Here is a 22,478-nt window from a genome sequence, read left to right as displayed (position 1 = left end):
ATTTTAGGAAATAACTTATGAAGTGAAAAGCAATGTCTTCCCCTTCATTAGAAATGAAAACTGCAGGACCTCAACAACTCTGTTTATTTTGGGTAGAATTATGCACATATGTTAAAAACACTGACAGCAGCAGTGAAGCCACAGTGAAGCACATCATCTGACATTAACTGGAAATCCTCTTCAGAAATGTCTAAAATGTCTGATTCTGTTCATTCTTCCTCAAACACAAAGTAAACAGTTTTCTAGTTGTGTTTATATTACTTGCAACAAGGTGAAACCAGCAAACACTGAGAACTTTTTGCAGTTTTTACGCCCAAAAAACTGGTTTTATCATGAAGCCATGAACACTGACCTGTTTATTGGTGGAAGCAGAGGCTGAGTCTGGTTCTTCTCTTTTAACGGGGTTGTTGGTGTGGTGCTCTGTGTTCTGGTTCTCCTCCATTCTGCTCTTGTAGTGATCCTGGTCAGTGAAATCCAGCAGGTCTCCTCTCTGACTGATGGATTGTGTTTCTGTTCCAGTTTAAATATCAACTCTTGTGAGATTACTGGACTTTGACCCCGCCCCCTTAGTCACTGTTGCTAAGTAGCAAGATTTCCTACTAGACTGTTGTGAAACAAAATGGCTCCTTGATTTCAAGCAGAAGGGGACAAAAGCAGCTTCTACTTTTTAACTTTACTGTCCAATTTTGCAGATTAACCTTAGCTCTGTGGTAACATTTTAACAAATATATATTAAATATTTGAAGATGGACATTTCCAGTTGAAAATCTAAACCAGACAAAGGAAGTATAAATACCGTGATACTGATCAGCAGGAAAAAAAGAGTATTTAATGTGAAAGTGTGAACAGATCTCTACAAAGTGATCCAAATTCATTAAAAATATAAACATATAAAACACATCATCTGTTTTACTCCTAAAATGCAGACCTGAACAGTAACTACAGCTGTGAAATAAATGTGATGCTGTAGATGTGTAAAGTAGCAGAAAATGGAAATATTTAAGTAAAGTACCTTTAAGTTGTACTTAAGTGCAGTACTTGAGTACATGTACTTAGATAAATTCCAGCACTGAAGCAGAACAATGAGGAGGTGTGGACGACTCAGACTGTAATGATCGAAACCTGTTTACCATCTCTGCTCCTGACTGAACAGCCATCAGAAAGATCAGGGACATTAAAGTCTCAATGTTCTTCAAAGTACTCGTCAGGTCGTCACACAGAGTCTGAAAACTCCTCAACACCTCACACCTTTCTGACCTCACAGGTGTTGAATCCAACAATAAAACTATCTCTGTAACTTTTTTTTTAAAGCTTTTCTGTGTTTCATTTCAGTAAATTCAATTATTTTTTACTTTTGATCTGACAAAATTAGTAATTAAAATACGTCGCCTTGGACTCTAAGAAATAACAACGAGCATTTTTCCACTATTTCAGATTAATGAATAATGAAAACAGTAATTTGTTGCAGGTCGTTGTATTGGTGAAAAATACAAAAAATACAATAGAATAACAAAACTGGATCATGTGGAATTATTTTGATTTCAATTTCTCACAAATATAAATTTGCTTAAATATTCCCCATAACTAAAGGAGGAAGCAGCTAGGTTAGCATATTTCAGTAGCTGCTATCCCAGCTTTTGACTTAAGTGGAATTCATGTCATGTTCTGCTTAACCAACCTTTAAATCACATATTTAAATGTATTAAACTCTAAACCAATGTGTTGCATTGATCTCAATCTAAATCTAAAGACATTACATTCCTGTAAGCTAAGAAATATATTTAATGATTTTATTTATTTTAACCTTTTGGTTAAATTACAAAATTACAACCTTTCAATGTGTTATTTGTAAAAACCTTAAACACATCACACACATATACCCTCCTAAACCAGCCCCTCCCTCTTCTACCAGTGGTATCTGCAGGCAGCTCTTCTTTCTAAACTTTACTCAGTATTTCGATGTAAGAAATATTATTTATGCTACTGACATTTTAGATTAGTTTAAAATATCAATCAATTTTAATCCTGTTCCAAATGTATTGTTTTTATGATAATATATTTTCAAAAAACAATTATTTAGCAATGAAGAAAAACTTGAAGAAAAATATGGATAAAGAACGGAACTGATTAGGAGAATTCATAAAATTCTTACAATACCCATCCCTATTCACAACAGTCTACTGTCACCACTCAGTTTCATGGTAACAAAAGCCAGAAAACACTAAAACATTGGAAGAAGTAATTGAAGATTTATTGTGAAGCTAAAATTAAGCAAGCACAATACATTAAAACTAACTACATCATCAAAAAAGCAGTTGCTGTGGTCATTGGGAGTACATACAATATACTTTTACCATAAAAAAAACATCTTATTAAGGTGTTTTAATCAGTCTCAGGAGAGTAGTTCAGTGTAAGGCAGATGCAACTGAGCAACTGCGGGAACGTGGTTCTGTTTATGGCTTCACTCTGATGTTGTTCTACATATTACAACCTCTTGTCTTTGTACTACATTATACATTTCTCAAAGAACTTCAGTTACACATCGGCATGTACAATCTATTTTGTTGATCTAATATGAGGACTTTATAGTACAGAGACCTCAAAGTTACAATTTTTTATTGCAGGTGCACAAGTCATTATATTAAATCTTATCTTTCTGCCTGTCTGTCATTCAGCTGGTCCTGTAATCCTGGAGAGTCCTGCCCTTCCTGTGATGGAGGGAGATGATGTGACTCTGAGCTGTAAGAATATAAATACCATGACTTTCTCCTCCAACCTCACCACTTCTTTCTATAAAGATGGCTTTCTCATGGCAACCAGCTCTACAGGAAACATGACCATCCACAGTATTTCTCAATCTGATGAAGGACTCTACAAGTGTAACATCTCTGGAGTTGGACAATCACCAGACAGCTGGCTGGCTGACTGTCAGAGGTGAGAGCAGACTTAACTTCATATATATATATGTATATATATATATATATATATATATATATATATATATATATATATATATATATATATATATATATATATATATATATATATATATGTGTGTGTGTGTGTGTGTGTGTGTGTGTGTGTATATATATATATATATATATATATATATATATATATATATATATATATATATATATATATATATATATATATATATATATATATATATATATATATATATATATATAGGGAACAACTGTTTCATAATGAAATATCCACCATTATTATTTGAAAAAAACTAGCACTTTACATCTATCTCAACATCCTGGGAAATGTGTTGGTTTACTTTGTCTTACCATGATGAGATGATTGGTAAACGTGAAAGATGTATCTAGAAAGTACAAAACCTGCCAACCATGTAGACACAGCTCTTTTTTTCCTTTGCATTGAGGCCAACTTGTGGCGTGTCTGTTTTGAAGCAGGACATTCTGGGCCGCCTCAGTCCCCTCTTGCACGCTTTCTATTTCCTGTGGTGGGCGTCTGCATCTCGCTAGCCTCGCTGATAGTGCTCTACCTCTGGAGGAACCACAAAGGTCAGGTGGTTTTCATGTAACACATGTTTTCTTACTTTCTCACAGCATTAAATATATACATTTAAAATCACCTGCAACATTTCTTCCTTACTGGAAACACTTCCCCTGTTTGCTCATTAAATCAACACAAACATGTTGTGAACAGTTTTCATGTTGGCCACTTTTACTGAAGAAATAGTCTCTATAAAAAGTGGTGACAGTGGAAATACCAGATCATGATTTCCTCCACTGATCACAAGTGAAACAAAAAAGTGAGTACTGGAAGTGGCGCTACCTAAGCACGATGATTGCAATGATAAAGGCAAAAGTTATCCATATCTTGAAGCCTTTCTATCCATTCACAGCTTCTATCTGCATATTAAATTACAGGTCTGGTTCACAGCATAGGCCATTTCACTAATACCCAGTCACCATCACTGCTGTAGCACCTCATTTGTAAACTTGCATATAACACTGTCATTTATGTAAAAGAATCTCACGGTTTGAATGTTTTTGCTGAGAAATATGTCATCGTATGCCCTTAAAATAAGATAAAAGAAAACTTCATTGTCCAATCACATGAAAATTTGTCTTGCATCACATGCTCCAACAATCATCAACAGCATTAAATAACATGAACAAGAACAAGAAACTCCAGCAGTCTGTCATATTATTGCGAGCAGAAAGCAAGAGAGCACAGCCTTTTGCGAGGGTGGGGGGTGAGGGGGTGATCATAGTCATTGTGCGTTATAGAGTTAGGAACAAAAGAGTGCTTGTACTTATTCATCTTGCAGCCTGGCACCCTAAAGCGCCCCCCAGAGGGCAGAAGTTGGTTCTCCTCATGTGGGACATGAGGAGGGTCCATGGTGATTTTTTCAGCCAGTCTTAGGGTACGCTTAGGGCAGCTGTTTAGGAAGGAGAGAAATCCTGGCTTTAGATTGGACTGGGAAGCCACTGAACCAGACTGAGCCTCCGTAGTCTGGTAATACAGGTTATAATCTAATAAATTTGATGTTTCAGGGAAAATTAACCACTAGACTTACTGTGCTGTGAGCTATTCTGCCATTAGCTGCACTACCAAAAAACTGAGACTTTGGAAAAATGGGAAGTAAAAGCTTTTGCTTTTCCCAAACATCTCTGTAACATCTAAACATCCAAACATCTATTGTAATTTATTCATATTGATATCATATTAAATTATAATGCATCAATAATGGTTTAATGGTTTCGGACATACTATATTTTTATATGTATGTAAATACACTGCAAGTTGATAAAAACACTTAATCTATTCATTCATACTTCATTCTGTGTTACACAACAGAGAAGTCACCGCTGAGGTTTGGGGAGTTATTGCATGTTTGTTTGAAGACTTTTCTCCTTAATACATCCATGGTTTTAACAGGCGACCCACCTGATGTGATATTAAAATGTCTTTCTTTCTGAGACAGCTGTCCGTCTGCTTTTCCACTCATTCAAACCGTGTTTCTCTGTTAGTCTCTCTGTGTTGGAAGGTTAACATTTGCTGCTATGTCCCCAGACTATCCCACAGTGCATCACACAAACTGACTAAGTTGCTCCTCATGATCCACGATAGCGACATTTGTGAAACAGCCTATTGAAGCTGTGAACCTGCCATTAAAAATGTCTTATACTGTAGAACCTGGAACAAAGAGAACAAATAAATTGGAGCAAAACATTTAAAAAATCTGATAACATCTAAATAATGTTCCCACACAATAACAACCTTCTTATATACCTGAGAATATCATCATGCTGCTGTACTGCTGTTTTATAGAAATATTTTTTTACTGCGGTGAAATCAAACATGACCATTTCCATCTCCAGCGTTTCCATCATTATTTCCATCATTACTGTAGTGTCAATTAGCTGCTCTATTACACAATAACTCCCTTAAAAAGTATCTGAATTTAAATGTCTAAAACCAGCTGGTGTGTAACAGTAACATGTTTTGTGCTGCAGGTGAAATCGACCCTGCAGTTGTGATGTACACTGTCACCAGCACAGGAAAGTGCGACCGAATAGGTAAAACCACACACACACACACACACACACACACAATGCTAAGAAAAGATAAGATAGGCTGTTTATTGACTCCCGGGGGGGGGGGATGCAGGTGTTGCAGGAGAACAGAGAAGTATGGGTCAATAGAGAAAATGTAAGTAGAATAGAAAATAAGACATTAAAGACATCTTTCCCAAATAAAGAGCAACAGCTGATATAAAGGGATGTAAAAAGTAACAGGACAAAATTCATAAATGTTAACATTTTTTCAGCTAGATTTTGAACCAATTGGTAGAAATTTGGACTTTACAGCTCACAAAGTACATCAGCTCTTCTTATAAAAACAGTGTTAAATTTTGGTTTTTAGTGGATTGTGTTACTTCTATTTGATAATATCTTTATCTGTTATAAGATAGCACTGAATCATCTGTTCATTAAAGAAATGGATTCCAGCAATGTAGGTTGGGGTCGGCATACACTCAGTTTGAGCATCACTCTGGGTCCGGGAGTCTTTGGCTACTAGCTTTGTGTTAGCATGTCGCCTTTGCAGGTGCTGCTGTGTGATGTGTTCACAGCAGTGGATAGTTGTTTCTGGCCTGGGCACAGTTTGCACTTTACTGTCACATTCTTCCACTCAAGGTTACTTTGTAACGCGTTACACCCAACACTGGTCATCATCAGTGACTCCATTTTTATTTTAAGAGCTGTAAATTAATGTACAAATGTTTAAGATGCTGTGAGGTACAAAACAGACCCCCAGCCATGTCATTTTCAAAGCAACAAAGTAAGTTAATAAGCTTCTTTTTTTGCTCCCTAAAAGTCAAAGTCAGGGCTTCAACCTGCTCTGAAGTAACCTCTACTTCCTCCTCGTGATGACACCTGATTGTTCACACATGCCCACAAACGGCCGTCTGTTATGTGGCCTTTGTTGCTAAAGTTGTTCACTTGCATAATTCGGATCAGATTCAGGATCAAACATCTACTGACGATTTACGAAGTTTATATTTCAGGTAAAGAACAAGAAAAAAGAAATGAAATCTGATTACTACTACCGTTTACATAGCTCCCTAAAGCTGACCAATCAGGACAGAGAGTGTTCATTGGGAAGCCTTAAAAATACAGGACGTAAGATAGTAAGATGTTGCTGAAATCTTCAAAGAGCTAGTAAGAAGACCTTTAGTTAAGTTGGCCGGTCTTGACAGATCCCAGGTGTTACATGGTGAACTGATTTGCTCCACTTCCTTTTCCAGGTGAGCCACTGAGGAGGAACTCACATTTATTCTCTTCTGTCGCTGTATACAGACCGAACCCTGGTAGCTGTGTATGCACATCTAAACCTGTGCTGACTTACACAGCCCGAACCTCTGCAGCTGATCAAGGGAATGGCCCAGGTACTGACCAGAAGAAACTTCTGATGACCTTTTAATTGTTTTAACCTGAAAGCACAATCAGTGATCCACATGTAAAACACAGAGAAACCTTTGTTGACTTTAACCATGTCAGTATTCTCCTTTAAGTTCATAAGAGGAAACAGCCAGGTGTGCCTCTCCTGCCCTGAAATTCAGTCAGGTGCCTTTAAAAAATCAGTCTATATTCTCCAGAAAGTCTCTGCCTATTGATTGTGAATAATTTCATCTAAAAGGCCAATATATGAAGTGATTCTTTTTGCTGCTCTTTAACTTTGCTCTAGAGAATACTATACATTCTCCTTTAAGCATTAGCCTTGATCACACATGAACAAGACAAGAATTAACAATAGTTTTTTTTGTGGTTTGATCAAAGACAAATGCATTTAGGGACATGCACTTTGTAGCTTTTTGTGGGAACAAAATTACCTCAAAAGTGGTGGAGTGATGCCTTCAGGTGTAGCAGCACCTGTAGCTGCTTCTGAAGGCGAACAGTTAGTATGCAGTATATCAAAATGTTGTTAAGATTTTAAACAGACACTATTTCATTTTTTTCTTGTACTCAGGTAAAAAGGTGAAGTTCTTTTGTACCTTGATGTGAAACATTCAACATTTTCTTGATGGTTCAGTGTGAATAATTGTACTTTCAAACTGATCAATTCTGTGTGTGTAGTGTGTCATGTATGTAGTGTGTGACAACTTAAATGATCTTAAGGTGTTTATGCATTAAAAATCATCAAAAAAGTGTCTCTACAGTCTTAAATGTTATATTTTGTAGTACAGTGTTATTGCCTGGAGGGGATTTTAATCGTCGATTTTGTACAAATTCTATAATTTTTAGTGACAAACATCCTAACATGCCTTGAAAAAGTTTAACATCTAGTCGTCTCTGTATAAAAAATGTTTTAAAGCAAAACGACGAATATGGCTGATAATGTTTTTGGTCTATTTATGTCTGCCTACACACCTACAACAGCTTTTAGTTTTTCATCTGTTCTTCACTGGCTTCAGATACATTATTCATTCCAGAAACACTGAAAATACCTTCTCTTGTCTTCAATGTACAAATATTTGAATTAAATGAGACCTCTGAGGCCGAGTGATCGTTAATGTAAGGTTTGTTTGTTGAGAGAGCCCCCTGCTGGATATCTGAAGTTATTAAAGGACAGGTTCAGCATTTTTCAAGTGTGTCTTAAAACAACAGTCATGTGTCAATATGAACAGTGACTGGCTTCATCAGTCTGAGTTAGTCATATCAAGTGGATATCTGACACATTTACAGTCTTTTTAGCATCAAATTCCCTCTTTGTGTTTCCTCAGACAGTGTTTCCCTGTTGAACTGCGGTGGAAGTATAGTAACAAAAAGAGGGACTTTGGCACTAAAAAGACTGTAACGTTGAAAGATATCTACTTGTGAGCTAAGCTAGCAGCTACAGGCTGATAAAATAATATGTATGTTTCAACCCATTACATCACAGATTGTTAAACAAAAGCAAACTACATGCACCAGTTCAAACAACATTCTTGCTCTTACTAAGACAAAAGTTACACGTAAATGTAGCAGATTCTCTTTTCTTCCAGCCCAATAAATTATCACCAGCTGGATTCAGTGAGTCATCTGTGCACTGTGATTGCAGTGTTAATAGTTTTACTCCCAAATCTATTTTTTTTATTTCAAACCTGTTCTGTTTGATTGCATAATAAAGATACAAGAGTAACTCCATAAAAGTCTTCTGCAGGTACTGCAAAGTCATGTCTGGGAAAAACAAATGTAAAAAAATGTAAATTCAAGTCATCTGGAATAAAAGATCACATTCACATTCACGTCCTGTCTGTGTGGTGCGTTTGTGGGTAACGTTTCATGGAAGTTTTAAATGTAAAATACAGTATATAGGCCCACTGCATGTTGTCATAGAGTCTAACATTAATAAATGAAATTATAGTTTGGAGATATACTGATGAACAACATTTAATGGCCAAAATATCATATAAAATCATCATATAAAATCATATGAAAATTATATATGATAAATTAGCAATGTATCATATTTTATGTGCTTTGCATATGTATTGTATTCTTATTTATTTAATGAATCATGAATGTCATTAAACAATGTCTATATTTGGCTGCTCCTAAACATTTTAATTGATTCAGGTGTAATGCAAAGAGAAACCGGGCCACAAAAGTCCTGAAAACAAAGAACTCTTAGTTAATTTGTTCAGCAGATTTCAACAACAAGACAGTTCAAAGTGCTTTATATAGAACATGAAAGGCATCAAAACAAAATATGAAAGCAACACAAGGCAATATAAAAAGACATTTGAATACAATTAAAAAGTGTTAAATTGGAAAACCTGATATCTCTTTAAATGTATTGACATATCAGACAACAAAACATTTTCACAAATAAACTAAACCTGAAACACTTCACTGACAGCAGAATGAGGTTTTACATTTACATTTGGCTTCTTCAGGCTAAAGTTCTAATTAGAGTACCTAATAAATATTTACAATTATATTTTTTAAAAAAGGAGAGAAAAGAAGAGAAAGAGAAGAGAGAGACAATAATAAATAAATAAATAATAAAAAATTAAAAATAAAGGTCTATACACATATACACAAGTCTTTATCTTGAGTTTGGATACATAAACAGAAAGCTCAGAGTCTGTTTCAACAGTGTTTATCCTGCAGGATAATTATATTGTACAAAAACAAAGTAAAATACACTGAGGATAAAACATGCACCGTATGTCTGTAAAAGAAACTCTTCAGCACTTTAAATCTGATTCACTGGAAATTTATAGGACTTTTTTAGCAACATGTAATGTGTTTTAATGTGATATTTACACGACTGAAGGCAGCACTTTATTCTGTTAAATGAAGATTTGATCAGTTTCCTGTTTCACCTGCAACAGGTGAGCTGCAGGTTCACTGTCAGACTCAGCAGCACGTAACAGCAAGTTTTAGATCAATCAGCTCTGGAGGCTCCAATATTATATACATATTATATTTAGGAGACTGTGTTTTAACACCAAAATCAAATAAAGTTAGTGTCAACTAAAACTGCAACGATTAGTCGATTAATCAATTAGTTGCCAATTATTAAATTAAGTAAACTGAACATATTTGGGTTGTGGACAAAACAAGATATTTGAGGACGTCATCTTGGGTTTTTCCAAACAGTGACAAACATTTTTCTCTATTTTCTGATGTTTTAAGGAGCAAACAACTAACCGATTAATCCTGAAAACAATCGATAGGATAATCAATAATGAAATTAATCGTTAGTTGCAGTTCTAGTCTAAAGTGTTGAGAAGATGGTCGACTTCCTGTGCTCATATTTTCCACTGAGATGTGGACGTTATAGTTCAGCTCTTCTTATAAAAATGGTAAAACAGTCATCTTCAGGCATCTTTTCTTCTTCTGAATAATATAACTGTTGTGTAACATCTCCATGGATCAAACATTACATGTTTGTATTTTATGACTAAAACTGTTTTGGCAACATTTAACAAGTTAGTTGCTTTTTAAACTTCTTTTATAACCACAATATTTTCTTGAATGTTTAAGCAAGTAAAATCATTTCAGCAGATTTAAATCTGCTCTAAATCCAAATTAGCAGAAGAAATATCAGTTTATCTGTTGATGATGATTTCCATATTTAGTTATTATATTAAACATGTAAATGTTTCACATACAAACATTTTATTGGAGCTCTAAACAGCTGAGGACCGTTCAAATAAAAGTTTGTTTCTTCCTCCTCTTTTGACTTTCATAGCATCAAAGTTCCTCGTCTGAATCACTCTGACTCGTCTTCTGTTTCTCCTTTAATTTTTCTTTTTCTCTTTTTTTTCATTTATTATTTTCATTTTCTTTTCTGTTGCCTTAGTAAGATCATTCTGGTTTCTCTGCTGTGATTTCTCTATCTTTTCTAAGTCTTTCTGAAGTTCTGCCTTCTTCCTCTCCAGATCTTTCTTTGTATCTTCTGCTGCTTCTTTCTGTGTTTCAGGGTCTTTTTCACTGTTTAGTGACTGAAGCTTCCTCTCCACCTCCTCCAGCTGTTCACTGAGTAGCTTTCTCTTATCCTTCAGTTCCTTTATATGTGTCACATATCTAGACATCTTTTCTTCTAATTTCTTCTCTTCTCTTTCTTTTGTCTGTAGTTGTTTCAGAAGTCTTTCTCTCTCTTTGTCCAGTTCTGTCTCTCCATGTTTTTCTTCCTCTTTCTCTGTTTCTCTTGTTGTGTTTCTCTCTCTGCTGGACCAGGAACTCCTGCTTCTTCACTTGTTGGTTTAGTGTTTGTCTCTTCTTCTGTCTTGTCCAAACCAGTTTCTGTCCCTCCTTCTTCCAGTCGTTGGTATGGTTCCACTTTTACTGGAACAAGAAGGTTTGTTCCTTCATGAACAGATTGTTGCAGCGTTCCTTCTTGTCTCTGAACAAGAACATTGTTAGTTTCTCTTTGGTTTGTTTCTTCCTCTGTTTCACACTGAAGTCTTGTTTCTTCACTTAAGGGTTTGATCTTCTTGTCCACTGTTTCTCTTTTTATCAGGGATTCTTGTTCTGGATCGTCGCTCTTCTCTCTCACTCTCTGTGTTTCTTCATCCTCGTGGTGTTTCTTGTTCACTGTGCACTGAAATAAAAGTTTAAGTTGAACCATCATTTCAAAATAACACAAGAACCATTTAAAACAAGAAATACATTTTCAGTCATATGATGCCATTTCAATACAATAAGGAAGTGTGACAGTCAGTCATTTTAAAAAAGTTACAGACTTACTGAGTTTGTTTTGTCTCCATTTCCACACGACAAAGACAACTGCAAGAACAAAGATGAACCCAACAATCACACCAATGATGGCAGGAACAGATGAACTAGAGCTGGAAGTAGAACCAGACCGGTCCTGGACCCAGAAGAAATCATCTGAAATGATGAAACACAAAACAGAAATGTATTTATATATGAAATATAATCACAGCTGAGAATATAATCGTTTTAATTTCATCTCTACCTGGAACAATAATGTGTGTCTCTCTGATCTGGCTGATGTTGTTCTGTTGGACTCTACAGGTGACGCTGTTGTTGTGTCTCTTCACCACAGTCACTCTGCTGCTGACAGTATAGAGGTCATCAGGACCTCTGACTGTCTCTGTAGGTCCAGCAGAGAGGAGGTTTCCCTCACTGTCCAACCAAAACACCTCAGGCTCTGGATACCAGCCTTTAGACTCACACTGTAACACCCCACTGCTGTTTATGATCATATTTATGACAGGTGAGGAGACAGAACCTGATGATGAAAAGATTTTATAGGTTAATTACAAGAGTAAAACCCCCTTTTAATTGATTGTTTTACTTTAATATCAATATGTTTTATCTGTTCTAGTGATTGTTTCACCCTTTTTACTTTAAAAAAATCTCTTGTTGGGTATTTTATCAGTTTACTGTGCTGAATTGTTTTTCTCCCATGTAAATCACTTTGTAAATCTGTGCTTTATAAATAAAGTTTATTATATCTTTAGCCAAAGGCAGTACACAATATTACCTAACTTATTTCTACACTTATTACTGTCAGCTTGTCTGAAACACTGTGGGGAGCTTCTTCATTGTAAAGTTCACTGAGTCAGACACAATCTGTGGGTTGTAGTAACGCTGGAGTTAAAGAGAGTTGTCGTTATTTCTGTAATGAACCTAGACTTGGTTGCCAATATAGCAGATACAACACACATTAACAATATGACACACAAATTAATTACTATGTAACTTAATATTGTACAACATGCTGTCCATCACACTCACTTGAACTAAGGCTATAGGTCAAAGGTGACATGGACAATGATGATGGACCTGAACTATGGAAGCTGTGCAGTTTCCTTTCTGTGTATGTAAGTTTGGCTGGCTTTCTTGTCATGGTAGTTGTTCTGGGAGTCCCAACATCAATGGCCTAAACCACCAAAATTCATCACTGGATGCTACTGCACACCAAACTGTACTATGAACACATGCAGTATGTATCTACTTACTGACAACAAGCTCAACCAAAGATTGTTTCTGTAGCACTGGAATGTAGCATTTATAAGTTCCCTTATCGGACAGTTTCACTTTGGAGAGTTTCAGTGAAATGTTTCCGTGCTTCAGCTCTTCAATGATCAGCGATGTTCTTCCCCTGTAGGATGGATTTCTTGTATCCGGGAGGTCCTGACCTGAACGCCGCATATGGACATATCTGGGGTTCAGATCAGATCTTGTCCACTCCAATGTCTCTTTAGTAACATCCACCGCAGGATTCAGATGACATGGCAGAATGGTGTCATCACCAACTGTTGCCACTATTGGCTGAGATGGACCAATTAACTGTGACTGACCTGAAATTAAACAGATCTGATCATTAACTCTTGCAGTAGGAAGTAACTAAGACACTGTGAGATCAATGTTTTTCATCCATATATATTACAACAAATGGGATAAAGACAGGAACACATTTCAGTGAGAGACACTTCAAGGAATTGAGTATTTACTGTAGAGAAAATCCTTATAGAGAGTCAAAGTGATATTAGAAAAACCATCTAATATTGTTTATTCAATATTTATGTTTTTAGTGGCCTTTAACGCACATCATTTCCCATAAGACCTAGAACATTTGTTGGCTAAACATCATGGCTCGACAGAGGAGATGAGTCCATGAGTGAGTGGAGGATTGCAGCAAGTTCAGACATGTCTGTAATAGAAGTAGGACAGAGATTCTTTACATAGCACAGATTACGACTAGAAACATCAACAATGACTTAAGAAAAGAACGTTGGGGAGTTTTATGGATGTGGGTGAAACCAAGTTACATTGACGTAAGTACCTACGCTGCCATGCTTGTAGTTCTTATTTTGTGCTCACAAAGTAATCATTGTTTATCTTTTCTAAAGTCAAAGTTTCAATTTATTTTAGCAGCTGCTGAAGTAAAGCCAAGTTGTTTGAGAATATGGTAAACTCAAGTAAACAAGTAAACTCTAGGAACATGCTTCATTTTTTGAGAAAGACCAGTGAAAGAAAAGTTGAATGGGAAATTGCATTAGGTTACAGAAGCTAGTGAACAGGGAGTGATGTCCTGACTTTCTTTGCAGTTAGATAGGGCGGAGAAAGGTGTGCTCTTTGAGTGAGAGAGCTAATCTCCCTAATAAACATACAAGAACATTATTCATAAATTAATCAAAAATATGAAATACCACATCAGGGGGAGGTTGGGGTGGTTGAGGGAGCTGCAGCAGTAATAGTGTCAGGTTATAATCCTGCATGAATGTGACTGGATGTTACCGGTCACACTGCTGTAACTGAGCCTGTGATTGTGCAGCCCGTTCTCACTCCCAACTCATCACATATCGAGGCCTGGTCAGGACCCTGTGGTGTCACTTTTTAACACACTGGGCACCCCTTTAGCGTTGTTTTTAATGTGCAGTGTAGTGTGATAGACTTCTGTTGAGCTCCCACAACGTCTGAAATAGACGCTATGAGACCGATGACGTCTAAATAAGGTGACAAATTTCAGCCTGGTCACCAGAGTAAAACGTTGGCATTGCATGCTTCTGCAAACCACAGATACATTGAATATGTACATTTCAACACATGTAATACGTAGCATATTAACATTTCTGAAGTGACGGACTTCACATGACATCTACATAAGCTGACTTACTTTCTTATTAGGAGGTGGAGGCGTCAGTGGATGGCTTGTAATGTTGTTGGCAGAAACTTGTAAATCAGCACAGAGTCAGCACAGAACATGGTTAGAGACCACCTTGCAGTTTTTATTTTATTTTATTTTATTTTATTTTTTAACCAAAACCATGATCTGTCCCTAACCCTAACCAAGTGGTTTTTGTGCCTAAACCTAACCGGACTTTAACCACCACGTTGTCACACCATAAAATATAATGATTTTTTAACAGTGACTACCGTGATACTGCACACTGAAAAATGATGCTAAAGGGGTACCCCGTGCGTTAAAAAGCGACGCCAGGGGGTCCTGACCAAGCTTCGATATGTGACCAGTTGGGAGTGAGAACGTGTTGGATTGTGAAGCAAATTATAAACAGCTGAAGCCAATCACATGATCAATAGAAGTGCTCTTCAGTGCTCTGACTGAATTAACATTAATTACTTATCCTCCATGCAGACATCCAACCGATAAAGTTTAGGGCAAGTCAAAGCACTTACAGGTAAAAGTTAGGGAAAGATCATCTTGGTCAATGCTATCAAGGCAAGGCACAGTTGATGATCAGTCCCTTACCTTACTCTGACTGTTTTTATTGCCTAAACCTAACCACAGGCTACATGAACTCCAATCTCTGAGTCTGTGTTTAAAATCCTGCACTTTGAACGCCCATCAGCACTGTGACCAACTCTCTATGACTTATGTGCAGTACATGAAATTAGCACTTCATGGGCTGGAAAAACCATTGCCAGTGAACATCATTCAGGTACCAATTACGTTTCCTTTGAAATGTAATTGGTGAAAGCAATTTGTTGTATAAAAACATAATTTTTAGAAGACAGTGTTGCTCCAACAGGGCTCTATATGGTTGACAACTTGAGTTCATGGAGCAGCACATCTAGATTTTTCACCTATACTCAGCAAATCATAATGAGCTTATTTACTTGTATGTTGGATGTCCCTAGGTGATGACAATAAACACTGGTCAAATTGAATATTTTAAATGCGGTGGTGGACGCCTGTGAAATGCTTCAACATGTTGGTTTTCTGACTCTGTTCTTTGTGCTTCGATTCATCTGATAACATTATTTTTTGCCTTCACCGGAAAGTGTACACTAAAAGACTAAAATGCCAGTTTCCCAGAACACTAACCAGTAGTCTTTACATTTAATAGCTTGTATTGATGTTTATGATTTTGTAATTATATTCGATGTAAAAGCCTAACTGTGAGCTTAAGACTGCATATGTGTGTGGGTTACCTTGACAGGAGTGCGTTTGGAGGAGATAGAAAACCAAAACAGTGAGGAGTCTGAGTGGAGATTTAAAGGACAGTGTGTTCATCTGGCGGAGCATCTTGCAGTTCTGAAAATGAACCAGTGAGACAGTGTATTAAAAAATGTTGAAATACCTACTTCAGTCATTCCAGGGCAGGCTTAAAGGGGCAGTCCACCCATCTAGTATTTCACCTCTGTAAAGTTGTGAGAGATTCTAAAGAAGAAAGTGTATCTATGTAAAGTTTGTTAGTTTTTGCCATCTATGGACTCCCTCTGTCAGACCCTGTACATTGAAAAAACTAACAAACACACACACAACCAATTCCCCATTAGAATGCTTAAAATACTATACAAAAATATAATAAACACTTTTTTTTACTGATATATATTAAATCATACTCTCTTTGTTGATCCACTGTTTGAATTCAAACAAAGTCCTACTCCTCTGACAATACTTTCTTTTGCAGTATCCTTCATTATCACTGATATAATGACAGTTAGAGTAAATAAGCCTGCAGAGCAAGACAGTTTCTTTGAAATGGAATTACTGCCTCTGAGGATTCATTTTAAATCAATTGACAATACACAGACTGTAACAGTAGTGGTACTGTGCATTATTGGACAGAGACAACAAGTATTCGGGAAGATTTAGTGGTAATATATAAAGTGAAATTAATTTCATGGAGCAGAAGCTCGTGGCTTAAACTATCTTTTCCAGAGTCTCGTCCAGTTTCTCGTTAAACCTTCTGTAAAAACTGGACTAGTAGTTAAATTTCACTGAAAAATTAATAATAGATTATAACGTGTATTTTAATGGCATATAACTATATTTTCAACATAACTGTTCTATTTTGCATATTTCTTGCCAAAAAACAGTGAGATCTTTTTAAATGAATCACAGTGTTATATCCGAGTTTACAAGTGAGGTGCCACCACAGAAATGGAGACTGGACTACTTCTGCCTATGACTCATATTCATCTATAGAGAGTTTTGTAGTTGTCTCTGCATATGTATGCTATCTATGTATGATGCAATGAAAATTGTGTCTTACTTTCACTTTTAATGCCAACAAGCGAGAATTTAAAGTGTTTTAATGCTGCCAGATTTGTTTGATATTTTAGACTTCATTAGAGTCCTTTATGGCACTAATAAGGGGGTCAGTCCTTTGTTCCCTCAGAATCAGAGCTGGCCCTTCCATAATGCCCATTACGCACTGTTGGGGTCCCCCGAAGTGTCGGTTAAGGTTAGGGTTAGGGTCAGACAAACAGATACACAAACAAACATACAAACTAACTTACAAGAAAAACAGACATGGACGAAAACATTACCTCAGTGGCAGAGGTACTGATCTGCTATCGGGTTATTTTGTTGAGAAAGAGACAGCTTATATTATAGATTATAACGACCAATGCAAGCTGAATTTGTTTTGCCTGTCTGTGTATTTTGGTGCCAAGCGCAGCACGTACGGTGCACAGGTGGGAGGAGGGAACAAATAGGTGGGAGGTTTCATTCAGATGTGGCAGTGCAAAGTGAGTTGCTGGTGTTGCTGTGCTGAGAGTAGATGTCTCAGAACCTGTTGACACTGACACTTAAGTGATTTTATCAACAAACATAAACTAAACCCTTTCAGCAAATGCACAGAAATAACAGAATATTGCTTAAAATTTCATCAAACAATCGTATGTTAATTAATCTGCAGCCTCTTGTCACTTGGTGGTGACTCGGCATTCTGCCTGTTATGCAGACATCAGGTTACTTGAGCTTTTTGATCTTGTGTGTCATGAAACTTCTTTCCAACTTTGTTTTACAGTTTTTCAGCAGTTCATGTTTTATTATTAGAACGCTAACACTGTTGCATCACATTTTGCAATACGATGTGACAATTTACACCATGAGATAGAGTATTATATCAAGTCATCATCATATAAACAGTTTCATCAAATTAGTTTTTTCATAGTTTATTTCTTTAATTGTTAAAAAACAGCAACAGGTTATGTGTCGTGTGCTCACATGGTGCTGCCCCAAACCCGTTTTAGCTTCTCAAAGCATGATGTCATTGGTGCAGCTTATTGTCCTTTCTATTGTTCAAGGTCCAACGTCTTTAATCATTTAAGATAGTGAAGACTCTCAATAAGCAATAGTTTGCAGTCAAGCTTCCTGTTTAAATAAGTACAAAAATATCGGCTTATGAATTTAAAATCATATGTGTACAATTACTCCACAAATTAAATACTTTATACATATACTTTTCCACAGACACATTAAGGCTATAAAACAGATTAAATACTTTTTTTTGTTATATTTGTGATCTTGAATACAGACCCACTTTTATTCTAGAGGGTGAAAATGTCTTTTAAAAATAGAAGTTAGATGAAGCATGAAGATTTTGCAAAATGAAATTCAGAAGACAACGTACCTGCTGCCTGTTGTGCCGCTCCTTTCATTGCAGAGTTGAAGTCTCTAAATCACTGACAGGGATCTGACCTTAAGTTACCCTGGTTTATCAGCAGCTGCATTAGATGTAGTTTTAACCAACAAATCACTAATAAATGAATTTTTTTACAAAAGCCTATGGACACCAAGGTTTATATCTGATGTACTTGTTAATTCAAGTCATCATCAATATACCAGCTGAGCTTTAAACACGGTGTGATGATTCTGTCTGGTTCCCGTAAGTTCAGTTTCACTTTGAGTTTCAGTGTGAGCAGCTGAAATCTGAGCTTGTGAAATTTGATCCTGCTTCCAGGGACAACAGCAATGTTTTCAGCAGTTTAGAGGGAGGAAGTTGTTAAGTCTTGATATCTTCCTGCAGGGGGCAGAACAGTACTTCTTACTGAGGTTCAAACTTCTTACTGAGGTTCAAACTGATTGGACTTAACTTAAATGTCAGATTTTGCAGCATGTAATGTTAATACTGACTGTAGTAGCCCTTCACAGGCAGGGACAGTTTCCCGTGTTGAATATACAGCATTGTGCCAAAGTTTTAGGTTCTTTAAATGTTTGGATTTTTAACCATAATGAAATATCATCAGTGATGCATCTGATTGATCCAAAATTCATGCAGCATGACAACGAGCCCAAACATCCAGCCAGAGTCACAAAGAACTACCTTCAGCAACAAGCAGAACAAGGAGTCCTGCAAGAGATGGTCTCTGATCTCAACATCATGGAGTCAGTCTGGGATTAACATAAAGAGACAGAAGCAGCTGAGACCCCCAAATCCACAGAAGAACTGTGGCAACTTCTCCAAGATGCAGGAACAACCGACCCGCCGAGTACCTGAAACACTGAACCGAGGAGAACTGCTGCTGGTTTAAAGGCAAAGCTGCTCACAGCAAATATTGATTTACTTTATCTTCTGTTTACTGAAACTTACTGAACTTAGCTTTGAAAGCATCCTCACTTTACTTTTAGTGCTAGTTTATTACTAAAAGACATCCTTTTTATCTTTGTCGGTTAATACTTGTGAAGATTCTCAAACTCAAGGTCAAGGTAGCATTAAGTCAAGGTCAACTAGACTTGCTTTTGCAGTTCATGATCGGTGTCATAACCCCTCCAGACCACTGTGAGTTGAAGCAACAGTGAGTTTGGCTCCAGCTTTTGCATCAGCATCAGACATAAACTACACAGGAAGAGGAAGTTTGCATTTAGACTTCAGCTGTATTTCAGTCTGATGTTCAGACCGTCAGCAGCAAGACAACATGGAGGTTCCAGTGCTCTGCTTCAGACTGTGTGAGTACCGAGTCTCAGGTTTCTCTGTTTCTTCTTAACTTTTACATATTCCTGTACATTAAATGGGTTCATGGCTGATATACAGTTTGTTTCCTTTTGTCTATTCAGTGATTCGTGTATTCATCCTGCTGGGGGTCCAGAGTGATGGTGAGTAGCACTTAATCAATCCTAAAGATATTTCTTTCCACAGCCGTACCAATAACGCAAAGTTGATCTAAAACATGATATTTAATTTCTTACATTTTCGTTATGCATAAATTAATTTGAATTTAACTTAACACCCTCATAGAGACGGGATATCAGTGTGTGCACAACTAAATTTAAACTGTATCTGTCACAAGGTGGACAGGATATGATTTTGTACATTATATGACAGTATTTTTCTAGTGATGTAATGTTTCATTTGGGAAAAATCTTTGTTCTGTTTTTCTGTCTCAGATGCAGCTTTCCGTATCGTTCCAAACAGACTGCAGCTCTTTGAATTTGAGTCTGTCTCTTTTCACTGTGACGGTCTCAGCGGCTCCGTTCAGCTGAGGGGGATCAGGAATACTAAAGACTTCATTTGTGATATTAATGGGACGTCAAAAGTATCTTGCACCATTCAGAGAGTCTATCTAACAGACAGTGGAGAGTACTGGTGTGAGACCGACGGAGGGCAGAGAAGCAACAGCGTCAACATCACTATCACTGGTATGTTTAAGTCACTATGAAAATAACTGAAATTCACAAGATTATCTTTGGAAAATTATAAAAGATGTTGATAAAGAGCTGAAAACCCTTGTTTTTCAGTTGGCTCTGTGATCCTGGAGAGTCCTGTCGTCCCTGTGATGGAGGGAGATTGTGTGACTCTGCGCTGCAGAAACAAGACGACTTCTTCCTGCCTCACAGCTGATTTCTATAAGAATGGCCTCTTCATGAGAAGCAGCCCTACAGGAGAAATCACCATCCACAGTGTGTCCAAGTCTGATGAAGGACTCTACAAGTGTAACATCTCTGATGTTGGAGAATCACCAGAGAGCCGACTGACTGTCAGAGGTATCAAACTGTTTAAAGCTACAACTAGATTAAAATAATTTACTTTTAGATGGCTGCAGTGCATGAATAGTTCAACTATTCATTCTTAGAGTTTTATTTACTGATGTTTTTTTAAGCCCTTAAGGAAGATGTGTGACATAGTGTTAGCATGGTGTTACAGCAGATTTGTTCTCTTGTCTTTGCAGCTCTTGACAGAGAGACGTGTCCCTCCACAGATCACTCCTTCTATGTTCTCCTGCTCTTAAGGACTGTGTTCACCATTGTGATGGTGGCTCTGCTGCTGCTGCTGGTGGGACTACTTCACTGTGGGAAACTCAGAGTTACACAAAAATAACTGATAGTCACATATGAGAGAAACTCGCTGGTACGTGATCAGTACAGAGTATGCTGGCAGCTAGTTTGGTCACTATGATAATGAAGCAGCAAACATCCCATCATGCTTTGGGTCTAGTAAAATCTGTTAGCTACAAAGATACATTTTAAAAAGCAATCAAAAGGATTTTTATTTTTTTTTACTTTTCTTCAGCTTTTTAATTCACTTTTATGTTTGATCAAGTCCAGTGTTTGCTGTCAAACGTCTCTGCATTACGTGTTCATGCTTGCAGTGGCTGCTGGTGGACTTTCTCACAAGCTAAAAAGGTTAAAAACCACAGAGGTACCAACCGATGCATGAACTATTTTTAAAAGATATACTTTCTCAGTATGTTCTCTGTTTTATCTTAGACACTTAACATGCTGTTGATAATTTGAGCTTCTTAGACACAAACAACATGAGACAATGTATTAAAGTAGAATAGCCCCTGAGAAGTCTCTTTAGAAACAACAAACAAGTTTGTGCAGTTTGATAGCTTTAATGATTTGGCTGGTCAAATTTGTTAAAATACTATTTAGACAAATGTGATCTTTGACAATGAGACGATTTTTAGAGATCAGGCAGTTAATGTGTGTGATCAGTTTATAAGTCAGGAAAATGACTTGGAGCTACGTCAGCTGTAGTGTAGCCTATAGACCTGGACCCAATCCTGGACCCACTGCAAGTTTGTAAAAGAGGTGCAAGCCACTCCCAAGGGGGAAAATAACTGTGGCTAAAGTTATTAAACCTTTTTGTGATAGAAAAAATATATATTTTTAATTTAATATAAAGCCCAAGCCAAGTCCAGAATATACAATATTTAGTCAGGTCCAGAAAAAAGGTAAAAATGCAACTTCTGGCCACCTGGAATAAAAGGTTTGTTTACATTCACGTCTTGTCCGTGTGGTGCATTGGTGGATAAGTGTCTGTACGGCACTAACATCAGCATGCACTCCCATCTCAACTGGCTAAAAGTTGAAGACAGGCTGATTGCTGTGCTTGTATGCGCAACATGGAAAGTTTTACAATCCAAAATCCCATCATATCAATACAGTCAATTAAAACACAGTTTAGAGTCATATATATTTATGCCACCAGACAGGCAACAGAAGGCCAGTTTTCACTTCCAAAGGCAAACAGTAATTTCCTTAAACACACAATAGTATATAAAGCAATGACAACATGGGATTTCTTTACTGCTGTTACTGACTAAATTAACACAGAAACCAATGTTTAAAAAGCAAATAAGGAAAGACGTAGGAACAACATATTTGTAGGATGCTATTCATACACCCATTTGTAGTTTTTTGCAGTGTAGGTTTTACTCTGTATTTACCTTTAAATGTGGACCCCAGGACAACCAGCTGTGCTTTAGGGCACAGCTAATGGGGAACCCAACAAATAAACAAATAATGGAAGTTTTAAACATAAAATACAGTAT

At 36.9% G+C, this 22,478-nt stretch overlaps 3 protein-coding genes across 5 annotated transcripts in view; 1 reads left to right on the top strand and 2 right to left on the bottom strand.

The window, feature by feature from the left end:
- LOC137174193 (zinc finger protein 850-like) overlaps positions 1–22,478 on the bottom strand; it is a 343,824-nt gene that overhangs the window by 4,217 nt on the left and 317,129 nt on the right. The window lies entirely within an intron of this gene.
- Positions 10,982–22,478, bottom strand: part of LOC137174194 (butyrophilin subfamily 3 member A2-like) — a 74,950-nt gene continuing 63,453 nt past the window's right edge. Inside the window, exons 4-6 of one of the 3 annotated variants that reach the window (XM_067579357.1) lie at positions 11,956–12,231; positions 11,724–11,867; positions 10,982–11,570 (exon numbers count right to left, since the gene is read on the bottom strand). In XM_067579357.1, the coding sequence (XP_067435458.1) occupies positions 11,116–11,570; positions 11,724–11,867; positions 11,956–12,231 (875 nt within the window). In that variant the 3' untranslated portion in view covers positions 10,982–11,115. Of the gene's footprint in view, positions 11,578–11,723; positions 11,868–11,955; positions 12,232–22,478 lie in introns of all 3 variants that reach the window. The other 2 variants (XM_067579358.1, XM_067579356.1) reach the window with 2 other exon arrangements.
- Positions 19,620–21,832, top strand: LOC137175122 (low affinity immunoglobulin gamma Fc region receptor II-like). Its single transcript, XM_067580817.1, has 5 exons — positions 19,620–19,650; positions 19,759–19,797; positions 20,089–20,340; positions 20,440–20,685; positions 20,871–21,832. Exons 1-5 carry the CDS (start codon positions 19,620–19,622, stop codon positions 21,017–21,019), a joined length of 717 nt encoding a protein of 238 aa, XP_067436918.1. The 3' UTR covers positions 21,020–21,832.

Source organism: Thunnus thynnus, chromosome 22 (assembly GCF_963924715.1).
Source record: "Thunnus thynnus chromosome 22, fThuThy2.1, whole genome shotgun sequence".
Classification (NCBI taxonomy): domain Eukaryota; kingdom Metazoa; phylum Chordata; class Actinopteri; order Scombriformes; family Scombridae; genus Thunnus; species Thunnus thynnus.
The sequence above is the reverse complement of the archived record's forward strand: the minus strand, read 5'-3'. Positions and strand labels throughout refer to the sequence as shown.

Excerpts from the sequence above, each read along its gene's own strand:
- LOC137175122 (XM_067580817.1), top strand. The coding sequence starts at position 19,620 with ATGGAGGTTCCAGTGCTCTGCTTCAGACTGT. Across the intron at positions 19,651-19,758 it reads AGTGCTCTGCTTCAGACTGT|TGATTCGTGTATTCATCCTG; the intron begins GTGAGTACCGAG and ends TTGTCTATTCAG. Across the intron at positions 20,686-20,870 it reads GAGCCGACTGACTGTCAGAG|CTCTTGACAGAGAGACGTGT; the intron begins GTATCAAACTGT and ends TTGTCTTTGCAG.